Source organism: Sceloporus undulatus, chromosome 5 (assembly GCF_019175285.1).
Source record: "Sceloporus undulatus isolate JIND9_A2432 ecotype Alabama chromosome 5, SceUnd_v1.1, whole genome shotgun sequence".
Taxonomy (NCBI): domain Eukaryota; kingdom Metazoa; phylum Chordata; class Lepidosauria; order Squamata; family Phrynosomatidae; genus Sceloporus; species Sceloporus undulatus.
Genome location: NC_056526.1, coordinates 1,421,514 through 1,437,730, shown reverse-complemented (window position 1 = coordinate 1,437,730; position 16,217 = coordinate 1,421,514). Strand labels below are relative to the sequence as shown.

The following is a 16,217-nucleotide window of genomic DNA, read 5'->3' as shown; positions in this document are numbered from 1 at the left end:
GAGTCGTATTCGAATCAGATCCATCGTTCCCATTACAAAAGGGAGCAAATGCCACTCACTCGGTTTGTCTTGACCCGTGTTCTCGTTCCCATTGATATTTCTCCGTGTATTTTGACGCGGATCTGACATGGCAGCTGCAAAAAAAAACCCCTCTGGAAAAGTGGTGTCAGGATAACCCGGGTTATCCAACGCTGATTTGGGTTTTAGTAGAGAAATCGATCAAAGTAGGATTGAACGCAGATTCAAATGGGGACGGTTTTCCTTAAACAGGATCGAACACGAGTTCAAATGGGAATGATGCCCCTATAATCCGATTCTTGATTTGATTTATAACCCTGTGGGTATGGGGCCAAGAGTACAATCCCAGGATAACATGGGATTGAGTTACAGCAGCACTTAAAGTAGTATCAAGTTGCATTCTTTCTACAGTGTTGATGCACTCCTTGAAGACGCATAACAGCAAAGGTAATAAGCTATGCAACCACATTGGAGAAATAACCCAGTTTGGCTGCACTTTATGTGCCTGGCTCAAGGCTATGGAATGCTCCGCTCTGGACCCCACAACATACTCCAGCTCCCAGAATTCCATAGCCTTGAGCCAGACAATTAAAGTGGCACCAAACGGGTTATTTCTCCAATGTGGATGCGCCAAGGTTCTAGTTCTACACTTTTTTTTCTGTGTTTTTCTTCCTCTCCCACAAACTCCTTCCAGTCCCATGCAACTTCAGCTACTTTCCAGGCTGCTTGCAGTAGCAGTGATAAGGTGCATATATTTTAGCTGAGAGAGCGGTGACCCCACTTTGGGGAAAGATTCCCCGGCGGATGCCAAACAGCTCCGGTGGCCTTGCTCCTTTCAGTTTTGCCGATTAGTCCTGAAATGCCAACCTTCCTGCTCACTCTCTGCTTGGCAGAGTTCTTTGGGGCGCAGTTACGAAACGGTGATTCACTGCCCAGCTAAATTTAGGAAGGAGAAGTGAAGCAAGATCTGCTTGAAGCTGCGGAGCTGGTGGCAAGGGCCAGAGACAAAGAGAAGCCATCTCTGGAAGCATCTCCTTGGACCCACCTTCCAACAGTCCTGATTTGGGGGGGAACTCCTCGTCATCCCACTTTTAAGGTGTTTGTCAAATGTCCCGGTTTCCCCCCTCCTCCTTCCCCTTTTACCCCTCACTTTACTTTCAGTTGCTGCAAACTAATTCAGTGCAATGGGGAGAGAAGAGAAGTGGTGCAGTCTCACCTTCCCCAGTGGATTTAGGCAAAGGCAAAACCGCTGCAAGCCTCTCCTGGCTTGTATGGTCTCCCGCATTAAAACTTTTGTTGCCATCTGACCACGCTGTGATGTCGCTTGACCACACATGTCCACCTTTTCATTGTGAATGTTGGAGGTACGGGTCGAGGGTGCTAGCACTACCAGCCAAGGATCATTTTGCCCCAGTCTGACCTTGCGTTTTCCCCCACCTTTGACGATATTATTTTAATTTAATTTTATTGAAATTTATATATAGATTAAAATAAACAAGAACACACACACACACATAATATATATATAATATATATATATATATATATATATTCATTCTACTGTTGGGGTGCTTTACTGAGAGTTCCTGCATGGCAGAATGGGGTTGGACTGGATGGCCCTAGTGGTTTCTTTCCCAACTCTATGATTCTATGAGTCTAACAGCAAGTAGAAAAGTTTTATCTGTATTATTTGACTTCTCATCAGTTTTGTTTGGATGTAGAGTAAATGAGTATTAACAATGTAGAGTTGCTTTTGTGACTTTCGTATATCCACTCTATTGATATCTTTGAGCAGTCTCGGCTTTGGTATACCAGTTGTTTGTGTGTGTGACGTCTTTTTATTTGCAGAGATTTGTTATGATTTCCCCCGTCATATTCGTTATTCTGTCCAATTCTATAAATCTTGTGCTTTTAATAACCATTCATCTATTGTGGGTAGTTCTTTTCATAGAATCATAGAGTTGGAAGAGACCGCAGGGCCCGACCCAGTCCAACCCCCTTCTTCTGCCATGCAGGAAATCCCAATCAAAGCATCCCCATTGACAGATGGCCATCCAGCCTCTGTTGAAGGCCTCCAAGGAAGGAGACTCCCAGGGAGTTTGTTCCATTTCTGTGCTATGAGATCCTGGTTGATGTAATCATACATTATTAGTTTTCCAATGTTTTCTTGCTTCTACATCTTAATATTTTGTTGTCACATTTAGTAGGTATATTTCAGAAAGCGTTTTGAACTTCATATCTAACACCTTGTGGATTTCCTTGTGTATATCTTCCCATGTTTTTAATGTTAGGACATAGCCACACACATCTGATACCCACATTTCCAGCATTTAACTTCTTTATTTTTGTATATTTTTGCAATTTTGGTAGTGTCAAGTGCCGTCTTCAAATAATTTTCTCTGATGTTCGGCACAAACCTTTGACGGATATTTTTAGCGCCAGGGGAAGTACCAGCCGGCCGGCTCAGGCCTTGCAGACCAGGCCTTGCAGACATTGGGGCTTCCTGACCAGGTCTATCCAACTTGAGTGCAGTCTTCCTCTTTTCCTCTGTCTTTCAAAGCATTTTCTCTTTTCTAGAGAGCATGTCTAGCAATAGCATTAGCAACAGCGTTTTACATTTCTAACTCTTAGTAGTGAACTCATCACTCTCTAAGTGTTTTACAGCATGCAAGTTGGGGACTCATTTTACCGACTTACAAAAGGATGCCAGGCTGAGTCAACCTGGGAGCCCTGGGATCGAATTCACAACCAGGGCTCCTTGTCTATTCATGATTGCCCAAAGTTCAGTCATCTTGGCTCCTAGGGAGAGTTCTGTGTCGATTTATTCTTTTTTCTGTCCACAGAGTATAGGCAGGACTCTCCTCCGGCACCACATTCATTCCTAGGGATAGGATTTCATTCCTATCTTCTTTCTTCACTGTCCAGATTCCAGCCGTACACAGAAATGGGGAATATGACGACACAGAGCATCCTAACTTTAGTATTCAATATGTTGGCCATCTGACAAAGCACAATGACATCCAAAATCCATAGAAGAGTGATACTTTTATTGAGCTCCGCTGGGCCCACAACAAACTCCAACTCCCAGAATTCCATAGCCTGAGCCAGGGCAGTTAAAGCAGTGCCAAACTGCATTATTTCTCCAGTGTGAGGCAGCTTGAGACAGCCCTGTTTTAAAGCGGGTGTTTTGTGCTTAGGGACTGCGGTGATTCCCTGCAAGACTCAGGGAAGGGATGCCTGGGAATTCACTCAGACGGTGGTAATGCCTGCCAAAGGCGAGGAAGGCTGGGCTGTGAGTGTGCGTAGAGAGGGCTGTTGGGTGATGCTTCTTTCTTTCTTCCCCTTGGCTTTTCCCTCCAGTTCCGGTACAAGAGGCGCGTCTACACCCAGAGCCGCTGGATGACAAGCAGTTTGCCAAGTTGCACACCAAGGTAAGAGGGCCCCCCCAAAAGCTCTTTGCAAGAAAACACAGGAGTTGGGGGGCACTTTACCAGGTACGGACTGTCCCAAGTGCAAAGATTTCAAGGCTTAAATGTGGGACCTTGGGACAAGCCTTGCAATATCACAGGGGGACGATGGGGTTGCCAAAATGAAAACTGGATAGGGCCCTTGCCTTCAATGGTTGCATTTGTTGTTTGTCTTCAAGTAGTTTCTGATTTATGGGACTCTCGCCTCAGAGGAAGGAACTGGCAAACCTTCCCTGAGCAATTCTTGCCCAGAAAACCTTATGATAGGGTTGCCATAAGTCAGAAATGATTTGAAGGCACATAAACAAAAACAAAGGTGGGTGCATCAAGGGAATTTTCTTGGCAAGGTTTGATCCTGTGGCCTTCCTCTGATGCTGAGAGAGTAGACTTGTCCAAAGTCACCCAGCATGTTTCCATGGCCAAGTGGGCATTCGCACCCTGGTCTCTTGGAGTTTTAGTCGAATACAGATATTACCCCTGCTATAGAAGGGGGATTTGAGCAGGTGTCACACAATCAGATAACAGCCGGCATCGGCTGAATTCCCCTCACTACCTAACCATTAAAGGTAAGGAGCTAGCTCCAGTTTTCACTCTGGCAACCCTAAAGCTTGGCCATCATGGATTACAAGGGACACCTCTTAACCACAGCGATAGCTTAAGCATCAACCACAATTGCACAAAGTTATATCACTCAAATTAAAAAGACCAAGTTCAACAAAATGAGGAAAGTATATATACATTGGGCCCTTGGTATCCAATGGAGTTTGGTTCCAGGATCCCCTGTAGATGCCACTATCTGTGGATGCTCAAATCCCATTAAATACAACCGTGTAGTAAAATGGCATTCCTGCCTATAAAATGGCAAAATCAGGGTTTTTGGAATTATATTGTTTTGGAATATTTTCTTGCCAAGATGCTGAATCCGTGGATAAAGAATCTGTGGATACGGAGGACTGACGTAATACATGCCCTTTTCAAAGTGGTAGCTTCTTACACTTTTCGCGCGCATCCTTGCCCTGAAATGGCTCCTCCTGAGCACCAAAGAAGAGGGACCAGGCTCTGTGATCTGGGCACTGGTTCTTGTGGGTTCCCAAGCGCAGCCCCCCAAAGGTCTTCCTTGCAAACCTATTCTGGCCCCAAAGGTGTTCCCAAAGGTCGCCCCACGGAGCAGGAGCTGCAGCAGAGCAACCTGGGAGGCAACCCAGGTGTGTCTCTTCCTCACTTATGGGACTCACCTGCTCTCTGGGGCGAAACTGAGCAAAGGGCGAGGATGATCCTTTCAGGACAGATTTGAATAGGCTGCAGCACTGTCGTAATTGCCCGTTTTAATTGCATTCCTTAAATTGTATTTTTAATTGCATTTTTCATTTAATTGTGCTCTTAATGGTATTTTAAGCTGCTTTTTATAAAGGTATTATGCTTTAAATTGTTTTTTAAAGTTACTTATAGCTTGATTTTACTTGAATGTTCACCTTTTTTGTATCTTTGTCCTGTTTTATTTTGTCCTGGTTTTGTGAAGGCAAGGCTCAGAGGTCATAGTAATGGCTTGCAACTTGTGTTACTCCCAACTGGAGGAGACCTGTTGACTCAATGGTTTTACCTGTGTATTAACTCACCATAGATTCAATGGGGTTGCTCCTGGTAGGATTCAGACCAAGGAATTACATCTGAGGCTAGAAAAGAGGAATTATAGCAGGACAAAAGTGTCTTTGCCTGGTACTTATTGCATGATGTTGTACCATCGTGCATCTTTTCACTGATGTGCAAAGCCCATTAATAGGCTGCCAATCTCCTTGCTATTGGTCCCTTCCTCTGCAGTTCTGCTTCCCAGGAAGCCACATGGAGAGAGTGGCTGTGATTCGCTCCTCTGCTTCTCCCTCCTGCGCCTTGCAGTGATGCCAGCTGCCAACATCTTCCTGAAGCCAGCTGCTTGCTCATATTCACTCAGCAGCTGGCTTTGGGAGACAGTGGCAGCTGATTGCTTGCGCAGGGCTGCTGTGTGAATGCATTCTTCCCTGCTCACTTTTATTTAAATATGTTTTAAATGTATTTAAATCAGTTTCAACTATCTGATTTTAATAGTTTGATGTTGTTGTGTGCCTTCAAGTCATTTCCAACTTATGGCGACCCTAGGGTGAACCATGGGGTTTCTCTGCAAGATTCTTCAGAAGGGTTTGCCATTGCCTGCCTCTGGGGTTAAGTGACTTCCCAAATCGATTAGTAATACGGGCCAAAACTAACAAAACTTACAGGGAAAAGTAAAGGTACTGCAATTAGGCAAAAATGCAATGCCTTGATATAGGATGGGAGACACCTGGCTTAAGGAGACTTTCATGTGTGAAAGGATCTGGGAGTCCAAGTAGACCACAAGTGAACATGAGTCAACAGTGTGATGCGGCAGCTGAAAAGCCAATGTGGTTTTTAGGCGCATCAATAGAAGCATAGTACCATCTATCTGCTCTGGTCAGGCCTCACCTGGAAATTGTGTCCAGTACTGGGCAAAACAATTCCAAAAGGATGTTGAGTAACTGGAGCCATGTGTGCAAAGGAGGGAGACTAAATGGTGAAGGGTTTGGAAAACATGAAGCCCTATGAGGAACACCTTAGGGAGCTGGGAATGTTTAGAGGAGACGGTTAAAAGGTGATATGACAGCCCTCTTTAAGTATAGAAGGGATGTCACATTGAGGAGGGAGCAAGCTTGTTTTTCTGCTGCTCCAGAGACCAGAACATGGAACAGTGGATTCAAACAAGAGGAAAGAGATTCCAGCCATCACATTAGGAAGACCTTCCTAGAAAGGGCTGTTTGACAGTGGAAGACACTCCTCCTCGGAGATTTGGTGGAGACTGGATGGCCATCTGCAATGGGGATGCTTTGATTGAGAGTTCCTGCATGCAGAATGGGCTTTGGACTGGATCAGGGCCTTGGGTCTCTCCAACTCTAGGATTCTATGATTCCATGGCAAAGCAGGGATCCTAACTCTACTCGCCAGAGTCAGGTCCAACGCTCAAACTGTTTGCAAAACTCACAAGGGCCACCTCTGTGTGTGTGTATTTTACTGGAATGTAGCAATTGGTTTCAGTGTTGCACTGTGACTCTGGGAACGAGGTTCGATTCCCTACTCAGCCATGAAAACTCACTGGCTGACCTTAAGCAAGTCACACATTCTCACCCCCAGAAGATCCCTGAGAGGGTTGCTATAAGTTGGAAACAAAGCCACTTGGTCCTTGATGAGAGAAATGGGGGACAAAATTGATAAAGAAAGAGGGAGGGAGGAGAGGCAGCTCTCTGTAAATGTGAAGCAGCCAGGAAGGCACCTGAGGATGGCTGGCTTCACTTGAGAGCGGACTGACAGTTTAAAATACTCCAAGACTGAGTTTGAATTCATGAACGTTGTGTGTATGTGAGTGTGTGCGTAGGGAGGCAAATTTTAATGCTCTGGAGGAAATTCAGAACCAATTTTAAAACGCTTTCTGCCAGCATGGCCGATGTGCCATAATTGTGTAGAGAGGCAAGCCACCTTCTGTGAAGGTGGAATTTTAGCATGGACAAGAATGGCCGAAATGGACGGGGAAATCGATGTTCTCCAAAAAGATTCCCCGGCGGAGCTGCCAGCATCCTTCAGCTGCAGCACAAGGCGGTTTCAGGACAGTGACCCGTCCCTGGATTGCTGAATAAGCAGACCTTGAGATGGCAAAGGAACCGATTAAAGGCAGGATTTTTCACAGAGGCTTTTCTTTGGGGTTTGAAATTGGCTCACAATGGTGCGGAATTGTTGAAAGCCAGCCTCATCCCGCCGGAGCTCTTTCCAAGGGCTTGTGATCCATTCTGTAAGGAAGCCTTTATGAGATTACACTTCTGATAAAGGTGCCCCGCTGTGCCCTCCAAACAGCACCAACGCTCAGCGGGCAAAATATTATTCTGCGAGAGCACCTGTGATGTTCCTTGGACCGCTGGAAAACGTATTGCATTTCTTGTCGGGGCCTTTTGCTTGTCTCCAAGGGTCCATGGATGATCATAGAATGATACACTTGGAAGAGACCCCAAGGGCTATCCAGCCTGACTCCATTTTGCCATGCAGGAACCCACCATCAAAGGACCCTGACAGATGAATCTGTTTAAAAGAGCACAAAGTTGGAAACATAGCAACTTTTAGAATAGTTTCCCCCCAAAACAATGGCTCTATTAGAAATCCAACAAAATGTGGTATACAATATGGATTGGGGAGGTTTTACATTGGAGAAAACTGATAAAACTTTAATTGTTGCTATACTGACCCACAGAATCAAATAGGAATAGCTAAATTCAGAAAATATCAAATTTTATAGATCATTTTCCACTGCGAATTCGCAGTCAATTCGCATTGCCTTAGATGGAAATGCATCTCCAGTTCGGCCATGGATTAACTGTCGGCCATGGGATGCTGTCCTTCCTGCACATGCGCAAACATGCTAATTCAAAATCGAGTAGCGGATGGGTATGTACTTATGGATGAGTTCATCACATCCGCACTGCTTTTCTCTTTCGGATGGACGCGATGTTTGTGCAAATGAGGAGCTACTATGTAATCTTGCGTTTTCGGATGTGTCCTCCCTTTCTTCTTCTTTTGGGACGGTGATACATCCTCCGTGTGAAAAGTCATGTAGCTGAAAGAGTCAAGTAGTTCGCCTAATATTTTGATGGAATCTCCAGCCTTCCAATTGGAAATCCATTAGTTCATCTTCTGTCTCTGGAGCAGCAGAAAACATACTCGCTCTTTCTACACGGCTTCCCTCCCTTCAGGTAGTTAAAGATGGCTCTATCTTTCCTCCTAAACATTAGGAAGAACTTTATGAGGGCAAGAGCGTTCAACGGTGGAAGATGCTGCTGCCTCAATGGAGGCTGGTGGAGTCTCCTTCTTTGGAAGTCTTGAACAGAGGCTGGATGTCCATCTGTCAAAGGAGGGTTGGGTGGTTGTTATCCTCCATTGGATTGAAGGATCTTCGGGTCTCTTCCAGCTCTAGGATTTATTACAGGCTGTTCTCTTCTCCCAGCTAAACATTCCCAACTCCCTGAGCCATTCTTCTGAGGGCTTTTGGTTTGGCCTCCTCTGGATGCCCTCCAGCTTGTCCACATCCCTCTGAATTGTGGCCAGAACTGGACACAAGATTCCAGGTTGGGTCAGTTAGATGTGGCCCTTTAGTTGTTGTTTGACACATTTTGGCTCCAGCTCCCACCAACTTGATTTGCCATTTTATATCAGGGACACCCTTTCAATGCGACCTGAGCACCATGCTTTGGTATCCATGAAGGGAAGACTCCTGGAACCAAACCCCGCGGATACCAAAGGCCCATTGTAGTTGGGGCAAGTTCAGAGAAGGATGAACAAGGAGGTGAGCAAGCATTGTCCCTCTCTTCAAAAAAAAAGGCAAAAAGACTTCTTGACCTCTATTGAAAGCTTGGAATAAGGTGAGCTCTCCGCCTTCTGGGGCAGACCTTCCACCACGGAGCACTCTTACCACTAGGATGACCTTCCTAATGCAAGTCTTGTCTACTGGAGCAACTCTTGGGGAGGCAGATGAATAAAAGGAGGGGAGAAAGAGGAGGCCATGGTCGTGGATGGTGTCGAGAACTCTGTTATTTTGATTCCTCCCATGTAGGGACTCACGGTGGCGAACATAACTGAAAACAGTCCAAGTAAGACAGTACAAAAGCAGTAGAAACAGTTAAACAATTTCAAAAAGTTTAACATTTTAAAATCCTTATACGTGGGCCTTGTTATTGGTGGGGTTTGGTTCCAGGACCCCCCATGGATACAAAATCCGTGGATGCTCGCGTCCATTAATGCAATGGCATAGCAAAATGGCGTCCCTTACATAAAATGGCAAAAGCAAGGCTTGCTATTTGGACTTTATAGTGTTTTAAAAAAATATTTTCAAGCTGGTGGATGCTTGAATCCATGGATAAAAATCCATGGATAAAGAGGGCCAACTGTATAACCTCATAACGCTCCCATGTCAATGGAGAAAGCCTGATTGGGGGGAAAAAAGGAGGGACGGAGCCATCCTGCCTCTTTAAAGGAGGGAGTTTCAAAGCCTGGGAGCAGCCACTGAGAGAGCCCTCTCTCTTGTTCCCACCAAACGCACCTGGAAGAAGGTGGGACAGAGAGGAGGGCTCTCTGGATGATCTCAATACTCTGATGGGATGATAAAGGGAGATATGGTCCTTCAAATAGCCTGGACTCAAGCCAATATACAGCAACCTATGGAGCTGTTGCAACAAGGGACAATAGTCAGCTCCAGTCTGCTGAGTTCTTTGGGCCAAATGAGTTTCTGAGCCTTTGAAAAGGCAGACCCAAGGAGAATGCATTACAGTAATCTAAACAGGATGAGCAAGGCATGTGGCACCGTGTCCAGATCTGACTTCTCAAGGAACAGGCACAGTTGAAGCACAGGTTTTAGCTGTGCGAAAGCCTCCTGGTCACTGCCAATACCTGGGTCTCCAGGCTCAGAGATGAATGAATCCAGGAGTGCCCCCAAATTATGATCCTAAGTTTTCAGGGCAGTGGACCCCATCGAGTACAGGCTGAATCCAAATTGGAGCGTGTCCAAAGGAGGGCCTCAAATGGTGAAGGGCCTGGAAGCCATGCCTTTTCAGGAGAGACTTAGGAGCTGGGTCTGTTTAGCCTGGAAAGAGACGGTTAAGAGGTGATATGATAGCCCTGTTTGAGTATCTGAAGGGATGTCATATTGAGAGGGAGCAAGCTTGGTTTCTGCTGCTCCAGAGAAGGACACAATGGAGCAATGGATGCAAAGTACAGGAAAAGAAATTCCATCTCAACATTAGGAGGAACTCCCTGACAGTAAGAACTATTCGATAGTGGGACACACTTCCTCAGAGATTGTAGTGGAGTCCTCTTCTTAGAGGTCTTCAAGCAGAGGCTGGATGGCCATCTGTCAATGGGATGCTTTGATTGAGAGTTTCTGCACATGGCAGAATAAGGGGGTTAGACTGGATGGCCCTTGGGTCTCTTCCAACTCTAGGATTCTATGACTCTAGAGTCTTTTAGGCCAGCGTCGGATTTCAGGGCTCTTTGGAAGCCAGAGGAGGAGGAGGAGGAGGCAAGGGGCTGGCAGGTGTGCCCTTGCACATGTTCCCTTCATCTTGGCTCGTGTGTGTGGCCCAGGCGGCAGAAGAAGGCCCCGGGCCAGGACGCTGGCCCAAAAGACAGAGGAGGATGCAAAAGGGAGTGTTTGTGCCTGGGATGGGTCCAGGCGAAAGAAGAGAGCTTGCAGATAGAGAGAAGGGGGGGAGACATGCCCGGACACAGCGTGCTGTTATGCTTGGACAGGAGGATGGTTGTGGAATGTGTGGTGTGTGTGTGTATTTGTGTACATGATGGTGTTCGTCCATTTGGGTGTGGAGCTGGGCTACCCTGTCCCAAAGGCAGCGTGGAAACAAATCAGGGACAGAGAAAGAGAGAGAGCTAAAAAGGAACAGGGTGGGTGGGGGAAGATGGGTTCTCTAGGAAGAAGCAGCCCGCCGGGGGAAGCAGAAGCCAGGGCCAAGCATGGCAGGTCCAGAGCCAAACGCAAGGTACCCCTCTCCTCTCCTATCTTCCTCTTCTTCAAACCACTGGCAACATGGCCTCTTTGAAAGACAGACATAGGTGCGTTGGTCTGGGGGGGTCTGGGTTTGGTAGGAAATGTCCCTTCTCATAGCTGCTCCCAGGAGTCTGTGGGACTCTCTGCCACAGGAGCTCAGCTGGGCCCCTCTCCGCTTTCCCTCCAAAGCTGGCAAAGACCCCTTCATTCCGATAGGCTTTGGACCGGATGGTTGCCTCTGGAAGACTTCTGCAACTGTGGGGTTCTTAATTCTCATGAATACATCTTAAAAGCTTTAAAGTGGCACTGTTTTTAATAGGAAGTTTAGGAAATAGTTTTTCTTTCTCTCTTATTGTTATAATATAGGCTGGGTTTCCCAATTGCAATATTCCCCAACCAAAATCTTTCCAGGTGGCTGAGATTGTGACAGCTTGCTTTCTGATGGTTCGCACACACAAACGTTGCTTCATGTGCAAATTGCCACTAGTCGTGTGTGTTTGGTTTGGTGTCACAGACTTGTTTCATGCACAAAAATATTGTATAAAATTACCTTCGGCTATGTGTCTAAGGTGAATAAATGGCATGTTCAGACTTGGACCCCTCACCAGATTTCTTCTATATATCTGCAATATTCAAAATCGGAGGAAAATCCCAAATACTTCCGGTCCCAGCATTGCAGATAAGGAAGCATCAACCTCTGGTTTGTTTTGTTTTATTCTGCCATGACACTTTAGGGAATGGTGGGTTATTTGAGAGCTATCTGGATGCAGGGAGAGAGAGAGAGAGAGAGAGAGAAGAAAGATGGACAGACGGACAATGGCAGATGACAAATATGATGGATGGATAATGGATGGGAGTAGATAGATAGATCGATAGATAGATAGATAGATAGATAGATGATAGATAGATGAACTGAAGAATGGATAGATGGGTGGATGGTAGATAGATAGATGAGGATGATGATAAAAATGGGTGGATGGGTGGGTGGACGGACGACGGACAGCAGACAAGACAGACAGAGATGGACTCTGATAGAAAGACAGATAGACCAACTGACAGAGATACAGAGATAGGTCTCAGTGAATGCAAATCATGACCCGGGATCTTTTTCATGCTACTGGGTCGGAGCAGGAGGTAGAGGAGGGTCTGTGATCAGGGAGGAGTGCCGTGGGGTCCCTTCCCACCTGGAGGTCTGAGCACCAGCCAGGAGCGCAGCCTTTCTTGGGACCCTGGTGCGAAGTGGCAGCTGCAGACCTCTCTGGGTTTTCTGTGCTGGAACCTGATTTGCTGGCAGCTGGTGGGTGGGATTTGTGACACTTCATGTCTTGCCTGTTTGAAGGTGGGCGTGAGTTCAGTTTTCCTCGCCCACCTCCTCCCTCCCCTTATGGCAGAAGGGCACCAGGAGGGGCCCAGGTGGGGACCCCTGGCACAGCCCAAGCTTCCTCCCTCATTGGGCCCAGGCGGAGAGAAGCTTGTGTCCCTGGCACCTGATCCGTCTCCTGCTCCCTATAGCCTCTGCTGGGCTCCTCCTTTGCCCCTACCTTGGCCTCTTTTTGGTTCTGCAGCCCGGGATGAATGAGAATAGCAAGTGACAGGGCAGCGTTCCTACCAGCAGAATAGCTCATTTCCCCTCTTACATACAGTCGAGAAAAGGAGAAGGAGGAGTCTGTTGCACAACATTTCTTCCCTCTCCTTTCCACCTCTTTCTTTCTTTAATGAGACCATTTTCTTCCCTCCTCCCCTCTCTCCCCCTCCTCAAATCTTCTTGTAAGCTGTTTGATTCCCTTCTCTTGCAATGCTTGCTAAGCAAGAGGATAATGGTTGCAGCCATGAGGGGGGCTTGCACGCCAGTGGTAGCTTGTGCCAACCCACACATCCCCCTTCCAACTCTCCCTTCTTGGCTGCACACTCTTTGCTATCAGTCCAGCTGTTGGCAAGAGGCTGCTTTCCTTCCTCCCAAATACTCTCTTCTGGGATGGGATGCAACTGGGCCCAAAGGAGCCTTCCTTGCAGTCTGGAGGAGAAAGCACAGTTCTTTCACGGGAATGGAGTGGAGGGGACCTTCCAGCTCTATGATCTATCGTTCTATGTATCATTATACCATAGCAATAACAATAGCAAATCAGCTTTTAATACTCTTCGTCCGCACTGAACAGTCTCTAAGTGTTTTACACTGAAGGTAATTGCATCTTCATGCCTCCTCTTTTGTCTGCTAGCTATCTATCTATCTATCTATCCATCCTCCATCCCCTGTATCCCCTTCCTAAAGACCCAAGAGGAGAAGGCACACACACCACCAACAACATTCTAACTACCATGAATTCAATGTCAAATAATGTGAAGCATATAAATTGTTAATGGTAAGTGAAAAACAAGTACAGAAATATATAGACCCTTAGCAAAGCAAGTGACCATATATGCCTCTCGGATTGGGATTGTCATGGTGCCCAACTGATAGAGCCTGAGTGGTCCAGATCTGTGCTCATTTCAGATCATTCCAGCCTAGATATGGGGATCAACCGCCTTGCCTTCCCGTTTGGGCCCATGGATGGCTGTGGGATCTCCACCAGGCTTTTAGCAGAGACGGAGCTAGCTCTCCCGGCTTTCTTCATCACCTTATGTCCGACAGCGCAAGACCAGAGTTCATTTCCTGCGGCGACTGACGCTCATAATCTTCGCCAAGCCACAGATAAATACAGCTGTGATGGGTCAGTAGTTTTATGGGGTCTCTTTAGGTCCATAATTATAGGCCTTACTGGGGGAATAAAGCAAGGAGAAATAGGTTTTTCTCTTGCTCCTCAAGCACCTCAGCCACCTGGGTCAGGTTCACATAATCTAGAAGGGAGCAGTCCAACCCCCTTCTTCTGCCATGCAGGAACTCACAATCAGGACCCTTGGACAGTTGGCCATCCGCCTCTGCTTAAAAAAAAAAATGAGAGACTCTAACCACTGCCAACAGTTACATCAAAGGTTCCCTTAATGTGAGATGGAATTTTTTTTTGGAGTTGCATCCATTCCTCTGGGTCCTGTCTCTGGAGCAGCAGAAACAAGTTTGCTCCTCCTCATATGACATCCCTTCAAATATTTAAACTGGGCTACCGTGTCCCTTAAAAACCTTCTTTCTCCAGTAACATCCCCATTTCCAAGTTCCATAGGGTTCATGGTTTCAGGCCCTCACCATTTTATACCCTCCTTGGACACTGCTCCAGTTTCTCAATGTCCTTTTTGAATTGTGGGGCCCAAACTGACACGTTCAGGTGAGGCCTGACCAAAGCAGAATAGGTGGCACTATTACTTCCCTTGCTCCATTATACTATACTTTATTGATAGACCTAAATAGCTGGCTTTTAGGCTGCTGCATCACATGTGACTCATGGCCTTGCCCAAAGCCATTGAAATGCTGTTGGTTCTCCCCTATTTTCTTTCTTTAGAATATTTATTTTCCCACATCATGTGTTCTTGGGAAGCATCCATAAAACAATGTGAAGCTTGAACATGAGCCACAAGGCTGTGAGTTTGTCCTAGTCGGCTCAGATGACTAGCCATCCATCCTTTCGTAGGTCAGTAAAAGAGTCCCGCTTGTTGGGCCAATGACTCCAGATTGTAAACTCTTAGAGGTGCGGTTCCTATGAAGCAGTAAGCAGCATTCTGTTGCTATTCCTACGGTGACCCTTGTTATCCGCTGGGTTTGGTCCAAGATCCCCCGGGAAACAAAATCCGTGGATGCTCATTCCCATTAAATAAATGAATAGCAAAGGGTGTCCCTTATAAAAATGAAAATCCAAGGTTGATATTGAAATGTATACTTTTTCCTGAACGTTTTCAACCGTGGATGCTTGATCCGTGGATAAAAAATCCGTGTATAGAAGGCTGACTTAATAATGAACTGAAATTGGCTGGTCACATATAACATTGAGTGACTAAAGAGTATGCTGTAGCCATGTGCACTACCTTTGGCAAAAAGTAAGTTGGGCCACCATGTTTCATAAAGCTGTTTTTACTTGGAAAAAAGGAAACCGTGTTGGTGTCCATTCGACTCCAAATGGAGGTGTTCCACATTGTACATATTGGCCAGATCCTCCCACACCGACATACATGGATGCCTTAGCAGAGACACTAAAGAAGGCCAGTCGGTGATGCAAATGCTATCAGGACACTGAAGAATGTCCAGTGCCCTGGTCTTTTTGGGGTCCAGGAACTTGCAATCCTCTCCACCTCACCACATTCAAAAACTTGGTTCTTTTGTGAAGTCAAAGGCTTTCAGGCGACATCCATAGTTTTTTGGTTTTTGGGGAGCTAGTGTTGTGGAAGGTTTATTCTGACATTGCAGCACTGTGGCTGCATCTTCCGAAAATTGGCATGAAGAGATGGGGTCTATATACGTTGCTGAAAGTGATTTATATGTTAATTTGTGGTTGTTCTGTTATTAATGGCAAGGCCAGGGGTCTATTGAATAATGACCATGTGTTGAAGACGAATTAGGGGAATTATTAGCTCAAATTTACGAGAGGCGTGTCCTAACAACGCACACAGGGATCGTGCCCCTATGTGTATACCAGAGGCATCAGTCCAACCCCAGAAACGAGACTCCCGCCATGAGTTGCATAAAACTATGACATTATTAAAGCCACGCAACAAAAGGATCACACCCCCACAACACATCAATGCAAGCAAGGAGGGGAAGAGTTTGGGGTAAAGAGAAAGGTAGAGGCACGTGGAATAATTACCTAGGAGTCTTCCAGCGACGGTGTGGGGCGTGGAGGGAGACGCTCCACGGGAACGGGGAAAGCACGGCGACTTGGGGGCGGGAGCAAGTTCAGCGGGCAAGCGAACAAAGGCCGAGGAGCGTGGCTTTGGTGCCCGTGTTCAGCGGGGCGCAGTGCCCAAGATCTCCGGAGCAGTTGCCCCCGTTGGGTTTGGAATGTACCACAAGCACCAAAGAAAGTGGAATCTAGGGTTTTACCCCCCCCCCCCCTGTTTACTTATACTGCGAAACCTATCCTCCAGGCTATAGCTACCTGCGGAAACAAAGGCTTGATGGCTATCTATTGACTAAGTCTAGAAGTTAACAGGGGAGACACAAAGGGGCCGGCCACTTCTTTGGAAAGACCACTATGTAGATGGCGGGTCAAACTTCCTTTGTCCTCATT

The 16,217-nt window shown here is 46.5% G+C and overlaps 1 protein-coding gene across 1 annotated transcript in view; it reads left to right on the top strand.

The window, feature by feature from the left end:
- LOC121930809 (protein ALEX-like) overlaps positions 1-16,217 on the top strand; it is a 115,551-nt gene that overhangs the window by 92,955 nt on the left and 6,379 nt on the right. The window contains exons 4-6 of the mRNA XM_042467697.1: positions 3,379-3,449; positions 4,581-4,690; positions 13,559-13,775. Coding sequence (XP_042323631.1) covers positions 3,379-3,449; positions 4,581-4,690; positions 13,559-13,775 — 398 coding nt within the window. The remainder of the gene's footprint in view (positions 1-3,378; positions 3,450-4,580; positions 4,691-13,558; positions 13,776-16,217) is intronic.